The 11,906-nt window shown below is 40.1% G+C and overlaps 1 protein-coding gene across 1 annotated transcript; it reads left to right on the top strand.

The window, feature by feature from the left end:
* The first annotated feature begins 398 nt into the window (after window positions 1–398).
* LOC127755817 (transcriptional corepressor LEUNIG-like) lies at window positions 399–11,894 on the top strand. Its single transcript, XM_052281457.1, has 18 exons — window positions 399–733; window positions 3,192–3,289; window positions 3,405–3,514; window positions 4,175–4,552; window positions 4,664–4,746; window positions 5,300–5,387; window positions 5,514–5,589; window positions 5,749–5,798; window positions 6,490–6,774; window positions 7,232–7,423; window positions 7,968–8,198; window positions 8,998–9,115; window positions 9,419–9,528; window positions 9,605–9,757; window positions 10,121–10,285; window positions 10,382–10,501; window positions 11,206–11,412; window positions 11,503–11,894. The coding sequence occupies exons 1-18, from the start codon at window positions 702–704 to the stop codon at window positions 11,647–11,649; spliced, it is 2,643 nt and encodes an 880-aa protein (XP_052137417.1). The 5' UTR covers window positions 399–701; the 3' UTR covers window positions 11,650–11,894.
* Window positions 11,895–11,906: the final 12 nt, after the last annotated feature.

Here is an 11,906-nt window from a genome sequence, read left to right as displayed (position 1 = left end):
TCTTAATCTCAATCTAACAACAGTACAGATCAACAAGTTTTGGCGAGCAGCTACCATTAAACCTAATAACTCTACACTTTTATTACGTGACACTGCTTTTTCGTTAAACTTGAGTTAATAGGATTACTATCCCGTCAAAAAAAAAAAAACTTTCATGTCCTCAAGCTATTCTTTTTGACGTGACGAGTGAGTTCAAGTGGACAAAACTGCGATGAACCCAAACTGTGCCATACTACCCTTCCGCGGGTGCACAAGCACACCTCAGCCTCCGCCCTTCCTCAATGCGCCTCTCTTTTTTTCCCCTTTTTTTTTCTCTCACATATCCAAAAAAATTCTCCGTGTGCTGATACGTCACCAGCCAGTGTACTATATACCCTTGCCTGCGCCCCCACTCCCCTTCTCCTCTCCCTCTCGCGTGTCCATTTCACGAATTCCTCGTCTCCACCTCTCTCTCCCTCTCTCTCCGCTTTCTCCCCCTTTCCTCCACTCGCCTCACGCCACACCCCTCTCTCCCGACCACCACCCGCCTCCGCCGCAGCCTCCGCCTCGGTTCGGGTCGGCTTGGCTGCTCCGGCGTCTGTTGGACGGTGGGCGCGGCGGCGGCGGCGGCCGCGGGCAAGGGGCGGTGGGGGTGGGGTGGGGGCGCTTCTAGGGTTTGGTGGGGGGGTTCGGGCGGGCGCGCCGCCGTGTGGGGGGTAGCCATGTCGCAGACGAACTGGGAGGCGGATAAGATGTGAGGATTTGTGTTTTCCCTCTCCTTGTTCCCGTGGATTCACGCCGTGTTTTGCTGGGAGGTGGAGTTTTTTTTTTTTTTTTTTTTTGCTGCGTCTGGGGGGCGGGGGGGGGGGGGGGGGGTTGGCGATTTTGAAGATGAAATCACGGGAAGGGATCGAAGTGAGTGGTTCCGGTTCCGGCCTTGTGCTCTAGGTGGGAGAAGGGTTGTTGCGGCGTGTTTGGCCGCTAGGGTTTCGCGGGCGATGTTGTTTTTCTTTTTTTTTGGGGGTGGATTTCCTTTGAACTTTGTTTGTTTATTGGACGAACCCACTGTTTTGGTTTGCGGGACTGTGTTCTAGATACAGTATAACTAGCTTCTCTGTACGATTTGGAATACCGGTGGGAAAATAAGATAACATGATTTCTGCCAGTAGGTTTTGAATATTCGACTGTATTATTTGAGCTATAGTGATCGTGAGAAGAGAGGAGCGGGATTTGTTTGGCGGTGATGAGTTTTTTCAGGATCTGTGGAATCCTGGATTAGCCTCCTACATCGGTTTACTTACTGACAGTATGATAGGGAGTACTTAGAGAATAACTTGATTTTGCTTAGACATGGATGAAATGATTTGATAGAGCAGTTCTGGTATGCTACTACAAGTTAGATTAGATCAAAGCGGTGCAGTTTGATCTGTATAAGAATTTGAAGAGGAGTGGAAATATCCCATTCTTCTGGTAACTAGGCTATACTTTCACTGATTAAGTAATATATAAGCATTATGTTTGCATAGACAAGTAATAACTAGGAAGCCTCATTTTAGTGTTGGTCAATTGGAAATTGGTCACTCTAAATGCTTCTTTCAAAATATAACTGATGTTGATTCATGGATGGTGTAAGGATCGAAAGACAGGGATAAAGGCGAGATCGCTGAGCTTGGCCCAATCACCAGGAGTCTCTTATCAAGCCAGACCTAATATTATATTTCCTTATTTCTTAATTATAATGGGGTATACGAGTCCTTTTATATCGGATATATTAAGACCTCCCCACTTGAAGCCACCTCACAGTTTTGCACTGACGTGTTACATTCTGGTGATGTCCACGTCATCACTGTGCTAGCAGGCAGCAGGATTTTGAGCACCCCCGTTGCTCGGTAGTGACGTCCCTCTCTATACTATATAGGGAAGACTGACTTGGCATCCAAGGAACTTATCTTTGATATTATAAAAACTAATTCGTTCTCTATCTCTAATCTCTAATCTTTCCTAATTAGATAATCTCTTAGCTTTGTTTGATCTATTCCTAATTTGTCCTGCCTAACCTGCCCCATGGGCCTGACGTGTGGTCATAACACTAAAACCCTCATCGTGACACAGCTCGAACAAGCTGTCAGCTATTCCTCCCTGATATCTTGACAATGCTGGATTTGTGTCCATCAATAGGAGTCAAAACATAAGTGGTAAGTCCTGGAGAAGAGCTCATCGGGTGCCAAAGGAACTGAACCACTGCTCTTGAATATAAAGAAGCGACTCTGCCACGGTCTGAAGGTGGAATGTTGGTGTTCGTACTACAAATAGTCCGTAATTTGCTGAATAAACGAGGTTACCATAAAGTAGCTAGGGAGGTGGACGAGCACAAAAGTGCATCGATGTGGCAATGAGAGAGGCAGGTTTATTGTCCTTTTGCCATGCCGGAGGTGGGGTTCTACAATGTGGTAATATCACGAAGATGGAAACTGGAGCAGTGGTAGGCGGCGAAGTCAGCTAAGTAGAAGCGAATCCTCCAGTCAGTGAGTCAAGTACCCTCAGCTGCAGCAGTGGTTCAAGGGGCTAGAGCAGTCCAAGCTGGTGGAACAGGGGCAGGAAGCGGAGAGTTGGGTGACAGCTTGGCGGACGTGGGTTGCTGAAGCAGAGCAACATGGCTGATAGCGAGCAGAGCTGGTGGAGGAAGCAGAGCTCAGGACGATGGGATGGCTAGCACCAGGAAATTGGTGGCAATCTAGTGGATTTGTGGGATGGAAGGAGAGTAGGCCACGTTAGAGGTAGAGACGAGTCTGCATGGGAGGATTGAGGGCAATGGAAGTTAATGGCAAAGCAGAGTAGTGGTGGTAGCCATAGTTGTGCTGGGGGCGGAGAGAAGCGGCAGGGAAGCTGGGGGCAGAGTGACTGGAGACAGAGAAGATGAGGGGCAGTTATAGCAGAATGGGCAGAGGAAGCTGGCAGCATGCTAATTGATTTATTGAGAAACTAGAAGGGAAAAAATGGATGTACATTGATGTAGATAGATGGGCCATTGAATATGTTCACTTTTCCAGCTATTTTCCTGTCATTTTTATTATAATTCTTTCTATGCCTACTAGTTTCTTATTCACCGCTCTGCTTGAACATCCTTCGTTGTCTTGTACTTGGATAAAAGAGTTGTATGTTTGGCAATTTTCTAACCTCCAACCTAAATGTTCGACTGCTTGCTGAAATAGGCTGGATGTCTACATATATGACTACTTTATGAAGAGAAATCTGCAGGCAACTGCAAAGGCCTTCCAAGCAGAAGGGAAGGTCTCTTCGGATCCAGTTGGTATGTATTTCCCAGCAAGTTGAGTGAAGCTATTTGTGTCATGAGTTTTGCTACAATTTTTGACCTTTTGTTAGTAAAGGATGTCGCGAACTTTCTGAACTCTTGTTTCTTGCAGCAATTGATGCTCCTGGTGGTTTTCTTTTTGAGTGGTGGTCAGTTTTTTGGGATATTTTCATAGCAAGGACAAATGAGAAGCATTCAGATGTTGCGGCTTCATATATTGAAGTAAGTGTCTGTGCATCTAATTATCTTTTTATGGACATATTTAATGTTTCAGGCATTTTAGTTTGCCATGCTGGCGTTTTCAAATAAGTTCAGCTTGAATTGTAAAGCATTACGCTCAGTTTGTTTCTGCATATTGAAATGGCAACTCCCTCGTTTCCCATTAGCACGATTCCCGAACTGCCAAACAGTGCATTTTATGCAAAAAAAATTCTATATAGAAGTTTTCAAAAAAAAATTCAAAAAAAATACATTTTTCAAGTTTATAATAATAATTAATACTCGATTAGTTGCGCTAATGACTCGACTCATTTTGCGTGAAATACTGAGCCTTTCAGATTTTACCTTGTCAATAACTGCCTTTTGATTGGTTAGCGATTCTTTCTGTTTGTTTGTTGCTTTATGATTCAACTGCTTGTGTTATATGTATGTCAGATCCATCACAAGCAGTTAATTCCATTGTAACTTATATTTTGTTTCGGTTTTACATTGTAGGCTATTCAATTTTTTTCCTGGGAGCATATTTTACTAATGCTGTAATCAAGTGCGATAAATATTCCAAATTGTCTGATTTGCATCTTTAGTTATGGTAGTATGAACTTGAAGAGATCTTTTTCCCTGAATTGACAGTTCTAACTCAGCTTCAACTCACCACTCTTTCAGACTCAGCACATGAAAGCCAGGGAGCAACAACAGCAGCAGCAGCAGCAACCTCCTCAACAGCGACAACAGCAACCACAGCATATACAAATGCAACAAATGTTGCTACAAAGAGCAGCACAGCAGCAGCAGCAACAACAGCAGCAGCAACAGCAGCAGCAGCAACAGCAGCAACAGCAGCAACAGCAGCAGCAGCAGCAGCAACAACAACAGCGCAGAGATGGTACTCATCTTCTTAATGGTACTGCAAGTGGACTTCCTGGAAACAATCCTTTAATGCGGCAAAACCAGAGTACTGCAAATGTTATGGCAACAAAAATGTATGAGGAGAGGTTAAAGTTGCCTTCCCAGAGAGATGGTTTGGACGAGGTGTCAATTAAGGTTGACTGTTATCTATAATCATTGATTGATGTTGTTTCTATAGATTCCTCACCTCACCAATATGTTCATTTTGTGGTTAATATTATCATAACACGTGAACTTTGGTTTCAGCAAAGATATGGAGAGAATGCTGGACAACTACTTGATTCAAACGAAGCGTTGTTGAAAGCATCTGCAAGTGGACAATCTTCAGGGTACCTGCTGAATTTGTGAATTAAGTATATAATTACTTTAACAAGCTTTATACCGTGTACAGTTGTAGCTGATATTTCACCATTCGTGTTACAGCTTCACTGTAATCTAATCCACACTACACTTAGTACTTCTGGTATCGAAATTCACAGAGTTGTCTATCTGTTGGTCGAAAAATATTATTTTATTTTGAACTTTTCTTTTTAGTCATTTGGTTAGTTATGGAGATAAATTAGACACACTTCTATTTGTTATTCTTATTTATGCTTGGAATTGCTGCTTCTGCATTTTGCTGTTTTTTTTACATGCATGCATTGTTTTGGCTCTTAATTTTGGTTCTTAATTACTTGTGTAGATATAAATCATTTAGTTATGTTTTGAAAAATGATGTGTCCAAAACAAAATATACTGAAGTGTCATCTCATTCCCATATTTTATTGCTTATTTAATGGAATGTAGATGCCTATTGAACATCACCATGTTTTATATTGACCATAATATACATGCGCTGCAAGAGGTAACTTTTCTCAGATAGTTTACTTCTTTCCTTTGTAGGCAAATTTTGCATGGTACTGTTGGTGGTCTGTCAGGCAGTCTGCAACAAGTTCAGTCCAGGAGTCCACAGATTCCTGGGCCAGCTCAGGTTAGTCTTCTATTTATTCTGATCTGTCATGTATCTCTAATTCCTAACATGCTTACCTCCAAGGCGAGGAGGACAAAAAGAATAAATGTCAACATGTATTCCTAATATTATTCATATTATTAGCAGAGTATCAAGACAGAGATGAATCCCATTTTGACACCAAGGTCAGCAGGTCCTGAGGGGTCATTTATTGGTGTCCAAGGTAACATGTTTTCAGTATAGTCCCTGGAATTACTTTTCTTGTAATTTTTTTTCTTAGTTCAATCTTGAAGAGTTTATTAGCCTTGCTGTAAAATTATAGGACCTTGGAACATGATCTTTTTTATGTTATGCATACCTGAATCAGATGTATTTTTAACAGGGTCTAATCAAGCTGGAAACAATTTGACTCTGAAAGGATGGCCACTCACGGTAAGGTTTAGTTTATGATCAAGTAGTAACTTTAGTCTTGGACATGAATGGTTTCTATATAGATTGCCTGGCTTAAATACAGATTTTATGCATTTTCCTTATGATTAATGCTCCTGCAATAGACTGCGCCTAGGTTTAACTCCCCTATAGAGAGGAAATGCAGCGGTCTTTTCCCCCTTGGGTGTTCATGCTTTCTCTAGTTTATTAATGGCGTAGACTGTCTTGTAGCACTTCTACTGAGCAAGATAAGCTTATAAGTTTTCCTGTGTTGTTTTTGTTTTGTTTGCACTGTCCATTTGCATAGTGCAATTGTAGTTCTCAGTTTATTTTATGAGAAAATCCAAGAAATGCCATTGGCAAGCGCCTAATTCCAAGAAACTTTTATTTTATTGACCATCTTTCAACAAATTTCACACTTGCCTTACTGATTCATCTTATATTTAAAACTTTAAATCCATCCTTCTTTTTGGGTCTATTCCTCTGCATATACGTAATTAATTTGTGGCAGTTTGTGTATTGGTAATATATGCCAGTATTAATATCATTGGTAGCAATTATGGGACCAACTTGCAATTTTATTTTCCAATATAGTGGTAAACGACTGTGATTGGTATCTATTATTAATTGACTGCATATGCTATCTCTCGGTGCTTATTTTCATGTGCCATTTTTTTTCTTTTTGTTTTCACAGGGACTTGAACAACTTCGCTCTGGACTTCTGCAGCAGAAGTCATTTGTGCAGAATCAACAGCAATTACAACAGCAGATTCATTTTCTTACCCCGCAACAGCAGCAGCAGCTTATGTTGCAGGCTCAGCAAAATATGGCTTCCCCAACATCTAGTGATGTTGACAGCAGACGATTAAGGATGATGCTTAACAACAGGAATGTTGGGCAGACAAACAGTGGTGGTGATATTATTCCAAATATTGGTTCTCCTAGTCTAAGTGGTGGAGATGTAGATATCCTGATAAAGGTATATCTTTTGATTTTTCATCCTTACAAGTGTTATTCCACCATTAAACTGGTGTAAAAGCTTTTGTTTGTTTAGATTTACTTTCTAGGTTTTGCAGTTACTGCATGTTGTGCTTTCTTAATTTCTTGCTGAATGTGGATTAGCAGCTCTCTTCCATTTACAGAGATAAGTACAATGCTGCCTGTTCGATTTTTGAGAAGATAACTCAAATTTACCTTGTATCCATCAATTTTCCTAATATCTATGTTCTATGTTTTCTAATATGGAATTGATGGTTTATTTATCATTTAGTATTTGTTACATTTCTGCTCTTTTCTGTATGCTTACCTTATGCATATAAGTTGACCTAGATTACTGTAATGATTCCATCGTTCTCATTCTATGGACACCTTCCTATGCGTTTTTTTTCTCTCTTTTGTATGTTCCATGTTCTTATATGGATTTTTCTGCGTAGTAGAAGAAAATTGCTCAGCAGCAACAATTATTACAGCAGCAAAGCAACAGCCAGCAGCATCCACAGCTTCAGCAGCCTGCTGTCTCCAGTCAGCAGTCTCAAAGCTCAAATCAGTTTCTCCAACAAGAAAAACCAGGAATCGGAACTATGCCTGTTGATGGGGGCATGCCAAACTCTTTCGGTGGAGTTGATCAAGTATAATTCTTATCTGTACACATCCATGCTTGCCATGCTCCATTTGCATTAATGCTTAGACCTAATATACTACTGTTCGTTGTGGTCTGAATTGATCACTGTCAGTTTTGTGGAATCTAACTGCTTTTTTGTTTCTATCCTGATATATATTATATATAATTATAGTATTTCTACGTGATACAAAAATTGCCATGAAATGTATCGTGTGCTAGTTTCAGTTTTAAACTCAAGCCTTGTTCAATGACTCAGCTGATTGCTTTGTGCTTTACTGTAATCACTGGAAATGAATCTACTATATAAGGCTCTGGAGCTAAGTGATTTGTGCATTCTTTGATTATATTGTTCTGAAATTGATTGTCCTTTGGCACAGAAATTATGTTGTTGTGTAGTTTTTCCTGCCGACAGAGTCACCATATCCCTTGCTGCTACTGATGTTCTTTCACCTTTCGTCAAAAAGGAATTCAAAACGCTTGCCACTGTTTAAGATAATATGAAGAGTAACCACAGTCATTGAGTCACATAAACTGTGCTGTTTGTTGTCCAGACTACAAAGAAGAGGAAGAAACCTGGTTCATCCTCTGGTAGAGCCAATAGTTCAGGAACTGCAAATACTGCTGGCCCTTCTCCAAGTTCTGCACCATCGACGCCTTCCACTCATACACCAGGAGATGCAATGTCTATGCCACAGCTGCAGCAGAATGGTGGTTCCGCAAAACCATTGGTAATGTTTGGCTCTGATGGTGCTGGAAGTTTGACGTCTCCAGCAAATGCACTGGTATGGACATATTTTCTTTGGAACAACTCCATTCTTGACCATTCGAGTACAATTTAGATTCAGAAAACCTCCTTGAACATTGACCTATCATCTTTCGTCCCTCAACTATTAAAACCAGTGGAAACACGTCCTCCCCTTAAACCACATTGGTTTTTTGTGGTGTGGGACCTGTGTCAAAGCATGTGCGTAACCCATGCTTAGGTGTTGTCTTGACCATATCAGTATGTCAGCACCCCTCCTAAAAATCTTAGTTTTTCTTTTAGTTTCACTCCATCCCTTATCACTCATCCTAGGCATTAGGATTATCAGATTTCCATTAACACTATAGTGTTGACTAGAATTTCCACATTAAGAAAATAAAAATAAATTGCTTAGTGCTACTCGCTTACTCCATCTGTCCTAAAATATAGTAACCTAGTACTACGAATATGGACTGTGCCCTGTGTTCCAAGAAAAAGAACTTTTTACTCTTCACTAATTCTAATCTCATCCATCCATCCAAAGAGATTCAATACAAGATATGTATCAAGAGTAAGTGATTACTCATTCAAAGAGATTCAATATACTATATAGACTTGACTAGAATTAGTGATTTGACTGCCAACATAGTGAACGGTTTCGATAGTTTGAGGTGGAGGGTGAAATGTGAATAGTTTTCAGAGTTGGAGATTGTTCTCTGGATTCGGGCAATAACTGAGGGCATCAGTTAGTATTGTTATATATCCTTAAAACCCCCAAATTTTATTCTTGTTTTTCATTTGTATTTAACAACATGACCACAGAAAGTTTTCAATTTCAGGCTGACGTGGATCGTTTGCTAGATGATGGTTCATTGGACGAAAATGTTGAATCTTTTCTATCTCAGGATGACATGGACCCTAGGGATTCATTGGGGCGCTCCATGGATGCTAGTAAAGGTATTTTAATATCCTGCTGATACCTGGCTGCTGTATGCAATCAACAGGAGTCATAAACAAATGAACATAGTCTCACTAATAATCTGCATTTTTTATCTCGCCACCACAGGCCTTTGAGAAGGCAAAACATGCTTGCCACTGTTACATTTTAAATATCTATCATCACATCTGATTACACATTAAATAAGAAATGTCTCCATAACAGATCATAATCAAGATGGTATGGGTGATTTTACTTATTGTTTCTCTTGGCCATATGATGAAGCTTCTGCTTGATCACACTTGATTGATCTGTTTATACAGGGTTTGGTTTTGCTGAAGTTGCGAAGGCACGTGCAAGTGCAACCAAAGTTACCTGTTGTCACTTCTCCTCTGATGGCAAACTGCTCGCTACTGGTGGACATGATAAAAAGGTGCAGTTGTTAACACAATATATTTTGATTTCTTAGTGCATGAAAATCTTTAACGCATGCCTCTTACTCTGCGCAGGTTCTTTTATGGTGTACAGAGCCTGCTCTAAAGCCTACATCTTCATTAGAAGAACATTCGGCATTGATTACGGATGTTCGATTTAGTCCAAGCATGTCACGGCTTGCTACATCTTCCTTTGACAAAACCGTGCGGGTTTGGGATGCTGACAATGTATACTCCTTTTCACCATATATATTTTTAAGAAAAAAAAAGCTCCACTTTACAACATTGAACTTTTAAGTTTGGGAATCAACCATCAACTACAAACCCAACCGGACAACTGTAAAGCAAACTGTTTGAATGTTTGAGCTAGAAAATGTCTAGTGTTGTAGTTTGAGGTGATCATTTCAAGACTTTTTTCTTGAGTTCAATTTTGTAAAATGGACATTTTCCTATATTTTATTGCAAAGTTATCCTATTAGGGTGCTAATAGCTTATTGTGATATCAATTCAAAAAAAAACTATTGCGATAGTGATTGCAAGATGTTCCATAACCTAAAACCATGTAGTGACTAATCATTTGATTATGTGCAGACAAGTTATTCACTCCGTACTTTCACGGGTCATTCAGCATCTGTTATGTCACTTGACTTCCATCCGAACAAAGAAGATATGATTTGCTCCTGTGATGGTGATGGTGAAGTCCGCAGCTGGAGCATAAATAATGGTAGCTGCCTGACCTTTGTTAAGGTCTTTAAGGTATGCAATGCAACTTCATGTGTTTCATGGTATCTTCTGCTTTAACATTCAACTTCTGATGCTTGTCTCTGTTTCCAATCATTTTTTTCCCAACAGGGAGGTGCTACTCAGATGCGATTTCAACCTCAAAAGGGAAAATATCTTGCAGCTGCCTCAGAGAAGGCCATCTACATACTTGATGGAGAGACACAACTTGCTTGTAGAAACCCTCTGCAGGTCTGTTAGCATTTACCCATTCAGAATGTGTATAAGGAAGCATTCACTTAGCCCTTGTAATTAAGTGCATTGCTGTTTATGCGGCACCATGCCTCTGCCACTACCACTAGTTACTCGTACCAAATTGTGGTTGCCATTCTTGATCATTCACTTGGTACAGTGCATCATAAATAGGTTTGTTAGGACTTGGATGTTCAGAAAAGTGATTAAACCAATGAATATTCTTATATCCTTGATTTTTTAGCAGTTCTGGATTTTTTTTTAAGCCCATTACATTTGATTTACAAATCCTTTGGTTCTTAGTTCTAAATTTTGGGGGAAAACTCCTGCAAAAATTTCATGAGTAGGTTTTATGATAATGAAATTTCTTTAGGTTTGAGGTATAATTTAGTTTACTTTTGGACAAATTTCCATTGGTTTTTCTGTCTGGCCTGGTAGGAGTATTGCAGAAGAAACCCACAATGGCAATTCCCATAATAAGATGTATATATAAGCTGCAAGATTGAGCCCTGTTCTGTACTTCTGTGCACTCAGATTAATGCCTTCTTTGCTATATACCTACTCCAATATAAATAGTTACATGTTAGAGATCATTGCTCGATTGATATGACTTGCTTTATATGACAATATTTTTATTATGGCAATTGCAAGTATCTTTAGGTTCAAGTTCCATTGAAAGTTTTATTGGTATCTGTACTCTGTAGGGGCACACAAAGAATATTCACTCACTTTGTTGGGATTCTACCGGTGACAATCTGGCTTCTGTCAGTGAAGATAGTGTCAGAATATGGTCGTTTGCTCCTGGACATGATGGTGAATTTGTGAATGAGTTGAATTGCAGCGGGAACAAGTTCCAGTCATGCGTTTTTCACCCCTCTTACCCATATTTGCTAGTAATTGGATGCTACGAGGCAAGTCTCTCTTATCTTGTTTGGCATAGTTCAGTTATTTTGTGAGTGCATTTGATTAATAGTGTACGTTTGTTTATTTATGTCATGCAGTCTTTGGAACTCTGGGACATTAGGGAGAAGAACGCCATGACGGTCCACAGTGCTCATGATGGTTTAGTTGCAGCGCTAGCAGCATCGAGCGCAACAGGCAAGGTTGCCTCAGTAAGCCATGATAGGTTTGTCAAGCTCTGGAAATGACTTGCTCCAGGTGACCACATGACAAAAGAGGGTAGCTAACAAAAAAAAAAATCTTGAACCGCTTTGGGTGCAAGAACTAACCTGGTTTGTGTTTTGTGGTTGTCTTCAGTTGTACCGTGTATGCTGCTCTATTAGCTTCTGAAGTTTGTAACTCTGTAGAAATGTTTGTTGGCGTGCTGTAACTCTCAACATGTCTCTGATTTGTACTGATCATAAGTTACAAAGTCTGTTTGTCTTTTTCCTTATGTGTTGTGATG

The sequence above is a fragment of the Oryza glaberrima genome, chromosome 1, assembly GCF_000147395.1.
Source record: "Oryza glaberrima chromosome 1, OglaRS2, whole genome shotgun sequence".
Taxonomy (NCBI): Eukaryota; Viridiplantae; Streptophyta; class Magnoliopsida; order Poales; family Poaceae; genus Oryza; species Oryza glaberrima.
This window is presented reverse-complemented; position numbering and strand designations above follow the sequence as displayed.

What these genes read in the sequence shown, in the direction of transcription:
- LOC127755817 (XM_052281457.1), top strand. Translation starts at nt 702, where the DNA reads ATGTCGCAGACGAACTGGGAGGCGGATAAGAT. An exon ending in TGGACGAGGTGTCAATTAAG is followed by an intron (nt 4,553 to 4,663) that starts GTTGACTGTTAT and finishes CTTTGGTTTCAG; the next exon opens with CAAAGATATGGAGAGAATGC. An exon ending in CTCCATGGATGCTAGTAAAG is followed by an intron (nt 9,116 to 9,418) that starts GTATTTTAATAT and finishes CTGTTTATACAG; the next exon opens with GGTTTGGTTTTGCTGAAGTT.